The 17,179-nt window shown below is 37.1% G+C and overlaps 1 protein-coding gene across 4 annotated transcripts in view; it reads right to left on the bottom strand.

The window, feature by feature from the left end:
* The window catches only part of LOC111872929 (traB domain-containing protein), a 23,104-nt gene extending 5,984 nt beyond the window's left edge, over positions 1-17,120 (bottom strand). Inside the window, exons 1-7 of one of the 4 annotated variants that reach the window (XM_023867226.2) lie at positions 16,810-17,120; positions 16,208-16,545; positions 12,255-12,475; positions 11,051-11,165; positions 6,556-6,692; positions 6,263-6,402; positions 4,427-4,590 (exon numbers count right to left, since the gene is read on the bottom strand). In XM_023867226.2, the coding sequence (XP_023722994.1) occupies positions 4,427-4,590; positions 6,263-6,402; positions 6,556-6,692; positions 11,051-11,165; positions 12,255-12,475; positions 16,208-16,538 (1,108 nt within the window). In that variant the 5' untranslated portion in view covers positions 16,539-16,545; positions 16,810-17,120. Of the gene's footprint in view, positions 1-4,426; positions 4,591-6,262; positions 6,403-6,555; positions 6,693-11,050; positions 11,166-12,254; positions 12,479-16,207; positions 16,546-16,737 lie in introns of all 4 variants that reach the window. The other 3 variants (XM_023867224.2, XM_023867223.2, XM_023867225.2) reach the window with 3 other exon arrangements.
* Between the last annotated feature and the right edge of the window lie 59 nt (positions 17,121-17,179).

Genomic DNA, 17,179 nt, shown 5'->3' with positions numbered 1-17,179 from the left:
TTAAATATTTTAACATTGACGGCTCAATTTGAGAGCATTCTTTGGATGGAATGCAAGAGGTGTACATGCATTCAACGTTACTAGAAAGTGTTGTGCTTTTACACTCCGACATCTCTAGCAGATCACGCAGCTTACATACTGTGTACAATACAACGCCAGTGGTTTCATGTGTTTGTAACGTGCCTCTGATGATGGTTCTTTTGAACCGAAACATGTAAGGCGAGTGAAATAAATAAGTGACCTAAGAACGTTGTTACACTCGACGGATTATTCATTGACAATTTGTCAAGGATACAACTCTTCATCATATAAAGTTCGCCATACCTGCATACGTGATCGCTGATGTGACAGGCCATTCTACGAGTGGACAGACACAGACTTCTCTGGACCATCTCAAGAATGTTCTCTCGTGTGTTTCTCATTTGTACATCCTCCCTTTCCGACTGCACAGAAACACTCGGAAGAGAACCAGTCTCACGCAATGTCTGGTGAATTCGCATAAATACACTTCGAGATGGAATCCTTCGATCGGGAAAACGCCTTTGGTATTTTTCAACAGCAGCATGTGCACTGCCACTGCAAAATCCACACACAAAATGCATATCACAATATTCCACGTGTGAAAACGCAAAAGGCATTTCAGCAACTCCACACAATTAACCTACCACCCATTCACGACTCGGCCGCAATGTATACTGATGGGAGCTTACGGCTAGTGTGAATCACCACACTCAAGGACAAACATAGATAAAGCGTCTCAGCTGACAGGTATAGTGCGTGGACCCGCCAGAAGACCACATTTTTCTCGGGCCATTATCTCCGTAACCGTTCAACTTTGGACATAGGTGTTTTGGGTTATATCGGCATACTTTAACATAAGGAACACCCTCCCAAAGTTTGGCACATTCCTACTGGGACACCCTGTATGTTAGACAGACATCAGGATGCAAAGAACAGATTGATGTAAACAGAACAGAGATGCAAATTTCTACAATACAGTGTGAACAAAATTTGAAATAACACAGATCAAAATATCTCCCTTCCTCCTGTCCCCCCCCAAAACTAACAAGACACACATGAATAACTTTAGAAAAATACTGTCATGATTTAGGGGCATGACTATAGACAGGATATGGATTGGTGAATGGATATATTGATAACTTGTATACACCACTCGGAACTACACTTTACAGATCACTGACACACACAGACTAGTGTCCTCAGTCTATTACAGTCTCCACTAGCCGTTTCCTGGCAACAGCTTCTACCAGTGGAGAGTCTTCAGTTTCCTGCACTCAGGTCCTCTTGTAACAGCTGCCCATGCAGAACTCTTGTCAGCTGACAGCTCAAGTAACTGGGTCCCTGGCTGGCGGCCATTTCACACCAACCTCCTAGTCTTCTCTTCACAGGCTGACATTCAACTCAACTGAACTCTCTCTCTCACCAACCAGCTACTTCATGTCACTTCACTCAACTGAACTGCAGACAATTCCTGACAAAGTCAAAGTCAACGTTACTTTATGACTGATCGTTTACTGCCAATCAGTTCTTCTTGGTGTCAAGGCCCTTGAGATTCATGACCAGAGATGTCTTTTTCAACTGAACCCTTGCGGTCATAGTCCTTATGTAACATCCTCTCTGACAAGAAGATGGGCTTGTCCCTTATGAATATGCCAGGCATTAAGTCAAGTGTACATATTGCACACACAGAATGTTACTAAAAATTCAGCCTTTTGCACTATATACAAGGCCTTCTCTCAGTCCAGGCTTTGCAAAGCAGATCATGCCTGCCTTACGCATCTTATGCTACAATGGCAGCTTAGTCACTTCAGTAGTCGTACACATGACCACTGCCAAGTTTAAGCCTGACAAAAAGTCAAGTCAAAGTTACATTGTGACTGATGGCTGGTCAGTCAGTCAGTCAATCTTGGCATCGAGTCCAATCTGGGGCTCATGACCAGATATTTATTACTGTTTGACAGTTTAGGTCATTATTGTGGGGCACTCTCTCTGACGAGCGGACGGATCTGTCTTTTGCCAAGAGTCATTGTCTGCAGTAGCAAGTTTTTTGTCATAATGTAAAGGATATTTACATTTCACATCTTAAACATGATAATAAATGTATTAAATACATACAGGGTGCTTCAGTCAGTGTCCTGTTATTTAATCTCAGGATGGATTCAACAGAAAACACCACCTCCAACAATCCTATATCGTTGTCATGGGCAGTTGCCTAGGAATAGACTGGATATTGTTTCCACAAGAACATGTTTACCGACCACTGGTTAGAAAATGGTGTTTGTTTGTCCACTGACTGCATAGCAAAGGCTGTACCCATGCATTTTGAGGTCCCTGCAGAGCAACGGGTCTATACACCACAATATACAATATACAATCTGACCATGATATAAATTTATGAAACTTGTAAAAAGGTTCATTCTAATAGGTACTCATAGCATCAAAGAATGGTAAAATCACAAAATCTATGAGTTAGCCCTTAACATTCATCTATGTTTATCACACTAGGGGAATATGGTTTAGAAATAATGCTGCTGAACCAACATTTATTCTGTTTTGTAGTGGTTACCACAGAGATATGAGAACAACAAAGAATAATTCAACTTTCTAAACATCTTCAGCATTATCTGAACCAGGAAGTTAAGACAACCTTCCCTCCCTACAACCAGCTACTTATTAAGAGTTATCCTTTACAAGTCCCATTAATTATCTGACAAGAATCCAAAGCACATGAAGTTCACACTGAAGCAGTTTTTACTTTTGTATGTGCTACATTTTCGACTAGCTGTAAATGCAATTAATTTGACTAACACTCTGCAAATACTAATGCCTCCTCTTGCTTCCAAAGAGTAAAGCAACCTTTCGGAACACTGAAAGAGGTTGATCTTTATGCATGCCAAGAAATGACTGGCTTTCATCTTCACTGTTGATCTGTTATCACAGTACAGAGGTAAATAAAACACATAAAGTCTGAAGATAAAAATTCTATAATAACAAATTAACAAATCCTTTGTTATCAGAATCAAAATGTTCAACACTGCTAATACCAAAGTCTGTCAGTGGACATGATTTTGACTCAGTTCAATTCACATCCCATTCCCATAACCTATTTCAATAAGATCCATCTCAATATTTTTCATTTCGTGCATCCTGTTGTGTTATTATATATAATTCTTTATTAGAGTCCATCGCAACACAACAACACAATGGTCAAGGTTAAAATTAGCTTAGCTACATGTTGCAGCTATTAAAGCCATCATCAAGCAAACACATGATTACAATATTCACACACTACTGAACCATTACTGCGATAGTGAAGCTGGATAATTGATAATTATTATATTATAAAATAAGCAGTGTCCGTAGTCTAGGGGTAACGTTCCCACCTCATGACTCAAGGTACACGGGTTCAAACCCAGCAGAGGTGGTGGAATTTTTAAGGGCGGAAAAATTCAGGGAACAAGTCCTCTGGGAGGGACTTTAAGCCGTGGGTCCCGTGTCATAGATTTACGGCATGTAAAAGATCCTCATGTCTCTAGGAGACGTCTGAGCAAAATCAGGCAAAAAGTTTCCCGCCCAAGTAGTTTCCAATGCCTCCAGTAGATAGGGAAGTTATCGCGTACCACTGCCAGAAGAGGGCGGGCCTGGCTGGCAGAAAGGGGCTGATAGCGAGCACCAGTAGCGGTAGGGTATGGTGACAGTATAAATTAAAGGGGGACATACAACAGACTACTAGTCGCGGTGCATGGGGAAACCCACCCACTCTAATACTGAATAACTGAACTGAATATTATAAAATACACTGTATAAAATACAATGAACTATAAACTTATTATAAAAATGAAAGTTATGTCATAAAATAAGGTTATAAACTCTTCATGTGATATTCCATATCATCATGTCAGTTGTTGCAATTTTGTTATATTCCCACAGACATAATGGTATATTGTAAACTTGTATACATGTAATAAACTGCTTGGAGACCCATGGTATAGATGTAATATAGTTTTGACATTAATTGTTTAGCCGGTGCCTCATCTTACAGTGTATTTGGTCTGTTCTGTAGGGAATATAGATTGCAACTCAATCTATTCTAAATTCTTTTCCCAATTTATCAATCATCCTACCATTGAATGCTATATGGTCTAAGATACTGAAAGGATCATAAAATAACCTATCCACCCCATATTTTCACAGCACTAGAACCATAACAGAGGACGACAATAAACTATGAATTAATAAAAATTAAAAGTGGGATCCTCTGTATAATCCACTGGAAGATACAGTGCAACAAATTACATTTTACAAAATGAGATTGTAATGGGTCATCTGATCTAACATACTCTTGGATGATTACGATCATGTATGGTGCTAATCTTGAACCTTCAAGTTGTGTATGGGATCTAACCTGAATTAGTACGCTGTGGGAGAGCTGCCAATTGCAGTGAGTGGGTCAGGAACACATCGCGTTCATTTACAAATACAGTTCCGAGGGCTGGAAACTCCCCAGCCATTTCAGCCAACATTTCTTCTAGGAGATCCCGTCGTTTGCAACGTTCTACCTCCTCCTTACTGCAAACGAACAACTCTGGGTTAACAACAACACCCTTTAAATGGGTGAAGTAGTATGTTCTAAAGTATGTGGTGTGTCAGCAAGTGAAAATATTAAAATTCTGAACCGCTTTTAAACTTCAGGTGTAACCTCAATTTGGTCCAAGAACACACAACAGAACAAGCAATTCTGATCACCAAAACTACCACAATCTCAATGATATCCATGTTTATATATTAACTTCTCTTTATCAGTATATTTTCTTAATAAAATTGTGAGCAAAAACTAATATTAACAGTGGAGGTACAGAAACATGAGAAAAGAAAAAATGTGGCAACTTCACAATAATATTTTCAAAACTTGAAAACCTCTCTTGGTTATGAAACATGTCACTAAAACTCATTTTCCATTCTGAATTAATGATATATATATTGTCACATGTTGTGTGTCTGTCATGCGACAAGTAACTTTATGCTGTCTTGGATGTAGCAAATTTATTACACATTCGCTCTTACACTTTCCTCACAGCTCACCCTATAAATTTCTTTCCAATTTCATCTGTATTGGTCTATAAACTCTGTTATTTGAGGAATATGTAGTTTGTTAGTAATTTAATTTATTTTATGGTCTGAAAATGTATATAATGCAGTCCTTATGAAATGCATTTCTGCTGACATCAGTATTCTCTCATCACTTACTGTTCATGACTCACATCAGAAGATAATTTTGGTCTAGTAAGTGTACCACGAATTCATATTCCTGCATGACTATAAATCAATGGTAGTCTCAATATCTGTTTTATTCTAGTATGTTACTATAATGAAAACTTTTTACATTCAAATCCTTTTCTCCTTTATATACGCTCCCACTTAACTGAAAGCATTACTCTGTTCCAGGATCCCATCATTAATGCATATCTTGCTTCTAATTGATTCAGTTCCTCTAGAATCCATAATTTTATTTTTTTTTTCCAACATTTATCTTCATAAAAATTCTGCAGTTATGTTACTTAAGTTGTATACTGAAGTACAATAGATCATTGAAGGTCGCAGTGCGAGGGCTGGTTTTTATGGCTCACCCCTCATACTTATAATTTGTATACTGAAGCACAATAGATCATTGAAGGTCACAGAGCGAGGGCTGGTTTTTATGGCTCACCCCTTATACCCATAAGTTGTACACTGACCACTGCAGATCACCTTCAAATTTGGCCAGAATATTCTGCTCATACACAAATATCACAGTATTAATGTCAAAATTTCTGTTAATTTGAGATGTTATAATATCTCATCGTTCATATTTCATACATGTGATGAATAATAATGGTGAAAAACTTGTCTTATGCCTCTGTTAACTTCTTTACATTCAAAAACTAATGACTCTATTCTTATCTATTGTGTATAATTTCTACCTGTATTGCCATAATCAGTTGATCGTGTACAGTATCTTCTACAAGTATATAAACTGATTTGCTCCTATAAGCTTCCTCCAAGTCTTTCTTACAGTCTATGAAGGCTGGATGCATTTCAATACCGAATTCTCTGCATTCTACAATAATGCGTAATAGACAGATATAGCCACTGTAACAAGATCTTCCTCCATACAATGCAATCCTCTTCACTTTGTTAAGTATGCCTATTAATTGTAAATACTCATGGTATAATAAGAGTGCAGGAGTAAGAGCGTTCCTACCTAATTGGTTGCTTGGACATTATGAGGTGCCACATAAGACGTATCGTTTGCCACCACGACAATGAAGCCAGAGCCCTCTGTAGTGTGATGTGTATAGGTCGATCACCCAAATGTATAAGGCACATAGGCACCTGTCGAGCCTGAAATCAATTAATCCTTTATATAATACATATATTTAAGTGAAGAATAAGAATAAAGAACTGAGAATATGTGGATCCAAGAGAGATAAGTAATACAGACATAAAGAATATTACACAGTAACAAGTTTCACAGTTCCACATATGACAACTCACCTCAGCAAATGCCCTTCGGAACTCTCCACCTGGTGCCATACCCAACTGCTTGGTAAGGTGTGCTGACATACTGAGCAGAAGGATGTACATCAGACCATTGAAAACACCATTCTGCTTGATGGTTGACTGCACTTTCTCTGTTTACAAAAGCAGTGAAACAGTACTTTCAAAAATTTTCTGAACACCTTCATAGTGGAAAGGTAGCCTCCTGCCTTCTGCAGCTTGAACTGCATTTATTTCTTGGTACATACACATCAGTAGCTGGTGGCTGTATAGAAATCTGACATCTCAAGCATAATAACAAAATAGTTAAAGAGGTTAAACGTGAACGAACGAGATAAATTAATTTAAAAAAAATAGTAAAATTTGTTTTATCTTTCTAAGCAGTCTTAGCACAACAGGAATTATGACCAGATTTCTATATTCAAAGAGTGTTTACTAAAAAATCACTCTATCATAACTATTATGGTGGCATATTAGATGTATACGTCATTTCAGGAGTTTATCTTTATCTTCAGAGTTGTTGTGACTTTATACACATAAAACAAATTTCATCAGAAGAAATAAAACCAAACCTATATTCTAAGATTGTTTTCACCTAATCCTTCCATTTATGATTTTGTGTTTCAAACTGTATTTGTACTTCCTGATAAACTGAAGAGTTTGGAGGAATATTTATAACATATAAATCTGTTACTGCCAACAATAACACACATACTTTTCACAAAAATTTAAAACCAACTAACATAAAATCTGTAAACCTAACCTCAACAGCTTGTAAATTGCCATAGGATAATCTTCACAGAGACTTGCATATATATTTCTCAGCTCTCTTCACGGCAAATTTCAATTGCCTGCTGTAACAGTTTCGTTTCGAGAAACAATGCTAGAACCAAAATTGTCACTAAAACTAGTATTTACATGAACTAAATAAAGTGGTTTCATAATTTCCATAACAATTCATTTTAACATTTGTGATTTAAATGACAATGTGCATCATAAGTAATGCCTGATAAACTTCTAAGCATTAAACCATTTTTGTCAGGGTTCAGAAAGAAATCAATGACACGGCAATATGATTATTTTTTCAGGTCAATTTATTTTCTTTCCTTTCCCACATCTTATACTAAGGGTCACCAACTTTTATAAGGTAATCGGGCAACTAGTAGAACCTAGTTAAGTTAAAGGTGGCACTATGAATTTACCTGAAAAATAAAAGATACAAATTGTGATAGATTACAAACAGTCTGGCACCTTGTGTTCTCACAACAAGACATTTTCCAAAACATTGTTCTGACATACTCTTATGTCTTAAAAATACCTAATAAATAATACGCCATTTTCTTAGATAATATCACCATTACTTACATCCAAATCTTTCAAAACCTGAACATAATTTATATATTTAGAACTTTGCAGCACTGAACATAGATGTGGTTCATTGAGAGGATCAGTAACAATTAAGAAATTAACATATTTTAAAATTCTTGTGAGCACCTGAAAGCACCTCCAAAGCTCATCAATGCACATGTTAGAAAATGATATGTGTCTTATACTAATTTAAAACATTCTGATATTCAGTTGGAAACTTACAAACATATGGAATTACTGTTTTTTTTTTTACTTTTCCCATTGTCCAGCATTCTAGGGAACAGAAAAAAAATCTAGAATACCAGACGATGAAAAAAGTCCAAAAAACCCAGTTATTCTGTGTTATACACCACTGTCAGAACCCTTTAGAATCTACTTACAATATATGGTTATATAGTACTTCCCCCCCTTGGCACTACAGCCCCAGTGGGCCTAGGCCTACCGCCATGAAACTCTCCGTTTCACTTCGGTTTTTCTAGATCTTACACACACGGTAGGACTCCTTGTGCAAGTGATCAGCTCGTCGCAAGGCCTCTACCTGTAGACAAACACAGAAAAACGCACACACACAAACTATACATCCATGCCCTGAGTGGGATTCGAACCCACGATCTCGGCTTCCGAGCGAGCGAAGACAGTGCATGCCTCAGACCACTTGGCTACCATGAACGGCTTTATATAGTACTTACTTACTTACTTACTTACTTACTTATGGAGCTGAGCCCTTCTTGAGGAGCCGCCAATTCTGCAGCTACTCAATAATTTCCCAGCATTTTATGGAACCCGAAGGTTCATCACCGGGTTCACAAGAGCCCTCCACTGGTCCCTATCCTGAGCCAGATTTACCCAGTCCATACCATCCCATCCTATCTCTCTAAGATCCATGGTTATATAGTAGCAAACAAGAAATTCAATGATGATTGTATGATAAGACTATCCTTGAATTTTTTATTAGACACCTAATGTCAAGATTAAGATTGGTTGAGCTATATCACCACTCTCCCCATATGTCTTCATGGCATGGTGCTTAACTAATTAAGCCCAGGGATAACTTTACCTTACCTTTGTATATGACATGACAGGAAGGAAGGCTGAGGATTTCTTGTCATGGGATGTCTAAATGAATTGAGGAAAGCCATGGAAGATGTTAGAATGGACAAAGTTTGCAGCTATTCAAAACTACATACCATGGTAACCACTATATACTATATCATGCAGTATGAATTTTGCATGAGCAGCTCAAAAAATTAATCCTAAAGATAGTGTGAAGCCCATTTCCAGTAAAAAAATACACACAAAGTTTCTAAGCCATATTTCAGACACTGTACGTTCACTCTTCACTTCTTTAAATATTACTGCCTAGAGAAATATAAAAGAGTTTGGCAAACAGTATTTTTTAAAGTATTTTAGATATTTACCTTCTTGTTCATGAAAGTTAAAATTAATTAAAAAGTTCAAAGACAGTTTTGTAAGCTATGATATCTAGTGTTCTTAAAATACTTTAATCTATTTGGTGAAACTAGCATAAACATTAAGTTTGCAATTATACATACTGCCATCCATTTCTGTACAGAACTTCCATCAGGACAAATCCCAAAGATATAATCTCAGCATTCTGCACACATCACATTTATATTGTAAACATTTAAAAACAGTTCTGATAAAAGCATATAACTCCTACTTTCCACAAAATGCTTTAATATGTAGCATGGGGTTAGCAAGAACTTTAAATTGATTCTTACACAATTTAGTGATGCATTTCTGAGCACTACTTCCATTAGCACCAATTTTTCCGTGATAAATTTGTCAGATACAATCATGTTTTGCACCACTGCCATATTTGTAACAGCTTCTGTACAACAATGTTTATATATACTGTAATCTGTAACTATGTCTATAATCTACAAAAATTCCACTATTGTTGCTCCCACCTCACAAGTTTATATGGATATCATGCTGAAATCACTGAGGGCAGAAAATTAGAACTATGGCCATGTGCAGAAGTACTGTAACAGTGCATCCATGCAATCCAACTGGTTGAGTAATGCATGTTTTCGATACTAATCATGTTAAGCTCAACCCTCCCAAGTTAAAATGCAGCTGCTGGTTCTACACTACCAAGGAATTTAAAATCCCATACTCCTTAACAATAAAGGTTCCAAAGTACAAAGGCAGACTGAACTCTTGTACTGTGATGATTACATCTACTTTAATGAAAATNGGGGGGGGAAGGGAGCTGGGACAAGCATGGTTTTTGTATAGGGGAGAGAAAGGCAAGGTTAAAGGCTGGGCACTAACCCGTAAGCTGAGGGGGCGGGGTTGTTATGTTGGTTGGTCATGGCCTGTGTGGCCTTCTGGATCTGGCGTCATATCCCGGTGGGGGTTTTTAAGAGAACAGATGAGAGGTTTCCAAGACTTGCTGAGACAAAACCCCCCTCTCTATTCATATTTTCTGGATGCAGTTCAATCTCAATTGTCTCCCTAACGATGCGATCCATATAGCAGGTCTTGGTGGCGAGGATGGAGTGTGTCTTGTTCTCATTCTTCATTTACTTAGAGATATGTTCAATAACTCAGATTGTACAGTGTCAAATGACAGGTTAATTTGTGAATGAGGTGAAATGTATATGGTAGGACGTGACTGTGGCCTAATGTGAAGCTGGTGAGACTGCAGCAAATCATAATGAACCTATGATAATTTAAAGGAGAGATCACAAATATATAGCAGAATGCTAACCACTAGTCTGCAATGTTCAGTTGAAATCTGTCAAATGATTCATAAGTTGGGGGATGGCATATTGGGGTGTACAGACATAATGACACTATTACACTAATTTCTCTATATAAAATTAGAAAAGCGGGATAGATATGACTTGACCTAATGGCATTGCAGTCATATACAATCTGCAGAGAATGATATTTCTGAAATTATTAAGACAGGCAGGGCTGTGTCTTCATTTACCCAAAAAGCTGCAGTGTAATACTGCAAAGGTATAAACTAAATCATTGGCCTTTTCATACTAACTTCTGGGGAAAATGGGGAACTATGATTTTTCTTGTTGATTTAATATTCTATTATAATATACTTATTTCCACCCGGCTGATGAAAGCAAAAGCTGCATACCAAAATTAATATTCTTAGCCTCTTCTAAGACAGTTTTCTCATCTAGCTGCAAAATATTCACTCTTGATTTACACAACTCAACCAACACTATGTGAGGTTGCACAGCTTGGATTATCTGAAACAAAACAATGTTCAGATACAATGAATGTTTTGAAATGTAGAGTATATTACAGTGAAGAGTTCTGTATTCTGGGATATAACACTGTGTAAGCAAAGCAAGCTGCCTGCTTCACGCTGGTCTCTTGCTTGGCTTGCCCTTCAACCCTCAAGATAGACATGATATGTTCCTTGGAAATGGCTTACTTTCACCACATTGCACACTGTTATAACCCAGAAGACGGAGCCTCAAATCCAACACAGTTCATTAATACATGTGTTTTCCAAACTCTGCCTCCTCTTTCAATATTGCCTGGTTAAATGACAGATCAGAGGTGACTCAACTGCTATGGTTATATGTAACTGTCTGCTCATCTCAGAATCCTGTGAAATTAAACACATAAACGTTAGAATTAGACTAGAATAAACCAACATTTACAGCAAATAAATACTTATTATGTCAATGAATAATGCAAAATTAGAATACACAACTTAATGAACTTTAAAGGAATGGAAAGGATGTGGTCATGGCCATGTCAAGGTACTATCCCAGAATTCACATGTAGGGACTGATGAAAACCAGGGCAGATAAATGCCAGTAAATTCAGATATATCAGCCAAAATTCAAATCAGATGTCTCTTTAAACACCAATCAGGAGCATTACCACCTGAGCCAGCTGTCCTGGTAACTGAGGGGATGAGAGATTCATATTACACTGAAAACTGGTTATGGGGATGGAAGGTAGTTCAGCACCATATCTAATAGTGGGCTCAGTATTAATGATGCTGAACTATGGATTCTGCTGCCAGAGCACCAACTGTATATATTCCCATTCTTGTTTATTGAAGTTCATCAAAAATGTTCAAACTGTAGAATAAAACTACTACTTGTGAAACACACGTGCATGCACACAAAAAAATGTTAATTACTCTCCCCCTTCTGTATCCCTTCAGATTCTTAGCTGAATGATCAGTGATTTGTGGCTGAACCTTTCCTTCATTGCCCTGTCCTGCTGCAGGTGCCATATGCCTTCTTGTCACACCTGCAATATTAATTTTGTCATGCAATAATAAAAGGCATGAATTTCTCTCATGTTATGCAACTTACCTTTGCAACGTCCTCCTGACTCTCCATACTAAAATGAGCTGTGCCAACAAGATACACTTTCCCTCCATCTGGAGTTGTCAGTAATGACACTGTTTCAGGAAGCTTTGTGTCAATGGTTGGATCATAGTGAGGTAACAGACTCAGGACTTTGGATGGCTCCCCTGGCTTTTCTTCAGAACTTGCATCCTCAACATCAGATTCAATACCAGAACCAAGGCTTTCTTCTGAAAGCAAATGAAAATGGAGGCCTTTAATTCACTGAGACTGCCAATTTACTACACCTCTCGGCACAAATCGTACAGCAAACATGTGCAGTAAATATTTTTCATTTTGAAATAAAGACAATTTATACAACAGTGGATCAAAACTGTGGGTCCTAAAATAAAACTGTCTTTCTAAAGGCCTTGAAATGTAATTTCATATGTATAGTATGTATTTGCATAACTAAAGATACTGAACAAGTTATGAAGAAAGACACGTAAAGTAAATGTAATTGTAACACAAAAGGTTAATATTGTACAGGCATTTTTAACTACTGCCTGAAACAAGTACCAAAGTTTAAGCAGAAAGTGGACTCCTCCACACAGGTGAACAAATGGCATACTTGGAAAAACATGCACAACTGGTGTACCTGTGATTTATTAAACAATGCTGTCAGTAACTCATACTACATGGTGTAAAATGACTGGATACTGAATAATGAATTCAAAATAATGCGGAAGCATTTGTGGCTTCATTTAAGATACCATGCTGGAATGTGCCTCATACTGCCAGTTATTTGATACCCAGGCAGAAAAAAATTCAAGAAAGAAAAAGGATAATTTTTATGTTATTGAAAAACAAATCTGCAATATGCATATGTTCACTAGCCATGTGGTAATTTCCCAGCCACCACTAGCAGCACAACCTGAGTTCTTCCTCATGTACATACCATTCAAGCAGACACACCATACATGTATTCAAAATTGTTCACCCATTAATTCACTCCGTCACCTAGCAAGACTTCGATATACAGTAGAACTTGGTTATAACGTCATCAAAGGGTCCTAAAAATAGTGTCGTTATAAACGAATGTCGTTGTAACCGAAATGGGCACTTCCACAGTAGCCTTATGTTAGTCACGTAAAAATCTACCAAAAACAGAGTTAAAATGTTGCATTTTTTAGTGAAATACGTAGTTAAGTACAGACTAACGTAACATTAACGTGGAACTGCCCAAATGTGTAATATCAAAGACATATTACAGCGCTTTTCACTGACAATACACACCGCACTAATACTGTATATTAAAGGTAGGCCTACTCACCAAATTACAGTAGATTACATCAATTGTTGTGCCTTACTGTACCTAGATACGAGTACAGTAATCAGTTATCTTCATCTGTTTCCTGTTACTTGCCCAATACACACTCTCTAAATTACGTTCAATGTCCATATCAGAGAAATTCAGGAATGAAAATGACGTTACATACGAGGTTGATGCATTTGTGCATGTCGTACTAAGCAAGGTATAAAAACAGTTGCTTTATGAGGAATTAATTCGTACCATTGAATATTTGACGCAATAGACAAGGTGTCGCAGAAACCGATGTTGCTATAACCAAGTTTTACTGTATGTATAAAGGAAAAATGTGTTGAGACTATGTATTATGTAAGAGCTCTTCTCACAAGTAAATTCACATACTGACAGATCTAATTCCTTGTACATGCTGGATAATGGGGAATTTAATGTATTAATCTCTTGTGTGCTCCATCATTTTAAGCACTTCAGAAAGCCCAAAGAAGAGGTTTCTCAAATACGGCCTGTTACAGGGATAGCTTTTCTTGCTTTATCTTCGACAATGGAAACAAAATATAGTATTACATATGTATTTTTTTTTTCATTTTTAAGGATTGCATCCTGTTGTGTATATACAATGAACATACACAATTTTTACCATCAACGCAACAATACTTTATCATTATTATTATTATTATAACTTGCAGGACCTGAAGATGACCCATTTGAGGTCGAAACATGTAGTGTGTGCTATATAAATAAATAATAAAGTACTGTTGTGTTGATGGTAAAAATTATATATGTTCATTACATATATAAATTGTCTACAGTGTGCACATTTATAGTAAAAACTGCATATTTTAACTGAACAGTACAGCAGTGTAGTGTGCGGCACATTACCCACATCCCCACTAGCCAGTTCATGTCCCTGAAACAGGAAGCACAGTCATAACTATGAAAACAACTATACATAATCCTCTGAAGCACTAGCAGAAATTATGGAAATTGTGTTCACACCTCTTCTGCCATTTCTTGGAGATCCTTAGTCAGTAGAGTAACAAAAGTTACAAGCTCAGCTGTGGAATAAGGATTCAAATTCCAGGTAGGACAAGAAATTCTCTTTTCCAATGTCTAGCGAGCTCCAAGGCCCATGCAGCCTCCTATCCAGTGGGTATCAGAGGTTCTCATCTAGGGTAAAGCTGTTGGGGCACAAAACTGACCACTCGCCTGCATCTAGTTTCAGTGTTAAGAACGCATGTAGCTATACCTCAAAATGCACCCCCCCCCCAAATGTCTTTATTGTATGATGCTTAATTAAGCATGGGGAAAACTTCGTAGGTTTAGGGATCCTACTTGATGTTTTCATCTACATTCTTTGAGTAACATATAAAATGAATAGCTTGTTAGTTTCCTGCACATGTTTCATCACTTCAACCTCTCAGAAAATTTCATCACTAATGAATTATGGGTATACTTCTCCATTCATCACTGACCTTCCAGCTAATCTACACACAATCACTCTCCTGAAATCAGAAGTGGTACAATTTAAGTACCAGTATGATTTACTAATCACTCCTACATGGCACATTTAAAAACTTTCAAATGTCTACTTGGTGCACTATGGAAAAAATTATTAATTTCACAGCCCAAGTATCCATGTCGACAGCTAAGAAAACATCATTACCACAGACACCATAACTTCATGTGTAAACCTTACACATTATATGCAGTAGGATGGGGCTAAGAGGACACACTTTCTCTTAAAAAAGTCTCAGGTTTCAACTTGTAATTTGTGGAAAAAGAAAACTATGGCAATGAAACTAACCATGTCAAGAATAGGTATGTGATACCTCACTATAAACTACCACATTTCCTCGATTCCATGGCAAAATATTTTTCAGATTTTAAAAATTCTGAAACTGGGCACATCTCACATTTGATGGCATCTATGAATCAATGTCAAAAAATGATACTGAATGACTAAAGCTCAAGAAAATTTTTCATGTCCATAGCACAAGTCACGGAATTGCACATACAAAGATAGCAATGCAGGAGATTCAGAAAGTATTTCTACATATTTCTGTTGTCATGTCATTATGTGTAACATTGAACAAAGTACCTAATTTGTGGCTGAAAATGTCATGTAGTTTCAATATTAACTAATACAATGTGAAGAAGATAGATGGGGCAGGTTTCATTGCAGCTTTCATTTCTTACAATCAACACTTAGGAAGGGGAATTCAGATTTTTCCTGAAAACATATTACTAAATCATGGTATGTCTTGCAATTGATAGTGTTTTATAATCGAGAAAATAAAGCAATTTTCATTAACTTACAAATGAGGCCAAACTCAGATCTTGGGCTTAAGAAGTGAGCAACATCTACAGGCTGTGTCATGTGAAAAACTGCCACTTCTTCCAAGTTTTGAATTCCCGTTACAAAACAACTACATGACATATATGGCTTAAATTTGGCATTTTCAGTCACTTCTATAAGGTCCAGGAGCTTGTCATATCTTACTGGATTTTTAAGTAGTCTGATTCAAAATTGTACCTGTGTGTGTTCATTTGACATGGAACAATTCACAGTCCAAGAAGCATTGTGCACTGGCAAATTTAAACCTCATTCTACTTTTTAACGATTTTCCTTATGTATTACAATACTGTCACTTACCTTCGTCATCTAGAACAACACTGCAGCTGTCAGGACTGTCATCCTGCCTCATTTTTGCGCTATGATTATTCTGAGGCATATTTGAACGTTCATTCACAATGAAATCTTGCGACGAACTGCTAGCATTTCGTACCTCCGAATTTTCAAGGGGGCTGCAATTTGTATTTCTACCGGTCAGAAGTGAATTTTCTAATATAACCTGTTTTTTATTTAATCCAAGAAGTGAATCCTCCTTACTGCTACTTAAACTGTCTGAAATTGTGGGCGAAGCATTTTCGCGGGGAGACAGAGTTGCATTTAATGCATTTTCATTGTCGGATGCGTTTGCCATGATTTATCTGCAAAAGAATAAGCATTAACTGCAAAAAAAATCACTTAACTTCAAACACAGATAACACTTCCAACTTTAAACTTCACTTGAACAGTCCTACAACACAGGTAGTTACGTGGCTTCTTAATTAAGGCTCTATTTATATATACATTATTTATTATTTGTTTCAGCGATATAAAGCTCATATATATTAACATACGTCTTTATTTCGGAAAACACTCCACCATTGACATTTATAACGTAATTTGAAACTGTTATGCAGTATACTTACTACCTTCTAATTATCTTGGATCGCCTTGGAGGCCTTGGATCTTGGATCACGATTATGTTACTTATATATCGACAAAATATTTCGAGTAATCGATGTTTATCAGAAAGCAATTCGCAAGGAAAATAGTGTTGTCAAGATGTGCGTTAGGGATCCATGAAAGGAAATTAGAAAGCGCGTGTATGTTGAATTGTAAATATCAGATTCGGTATATGCACTACATATCCGTAATAATTATGGCGAAATGGGAAAGATGAAAATGAATATTACTGAAAAACGGACTTTAATAGACGGAGGATTTTTACTTTGTTGACCGCTGCCACGGCTCTGCGCCTCACGGCAGTGGGGGCGCCGCTTGCTGAGAGGCGAATTC

The sequence above is a fragment of the Cryptotermes secundus genome, unplaced genomic scaffold, assembly GCF_002891405.2.
Source record: "Cryptotermes secundus unplaced genomic scaffold, Csec_1.0 scaffold407, whole genome shotgun sequence".
Lineage (NCBI taxonomy): Eukaryota > Metazoa > Arthropoda > Insecta > Blattodea > Kalotermitidae > Cryptotermes > Cryptotermes secundus.
Note: the sequence above shows the minus strand (reverse complement) of the source record. Positions and strands in the feature narration are given on the sequence as shown.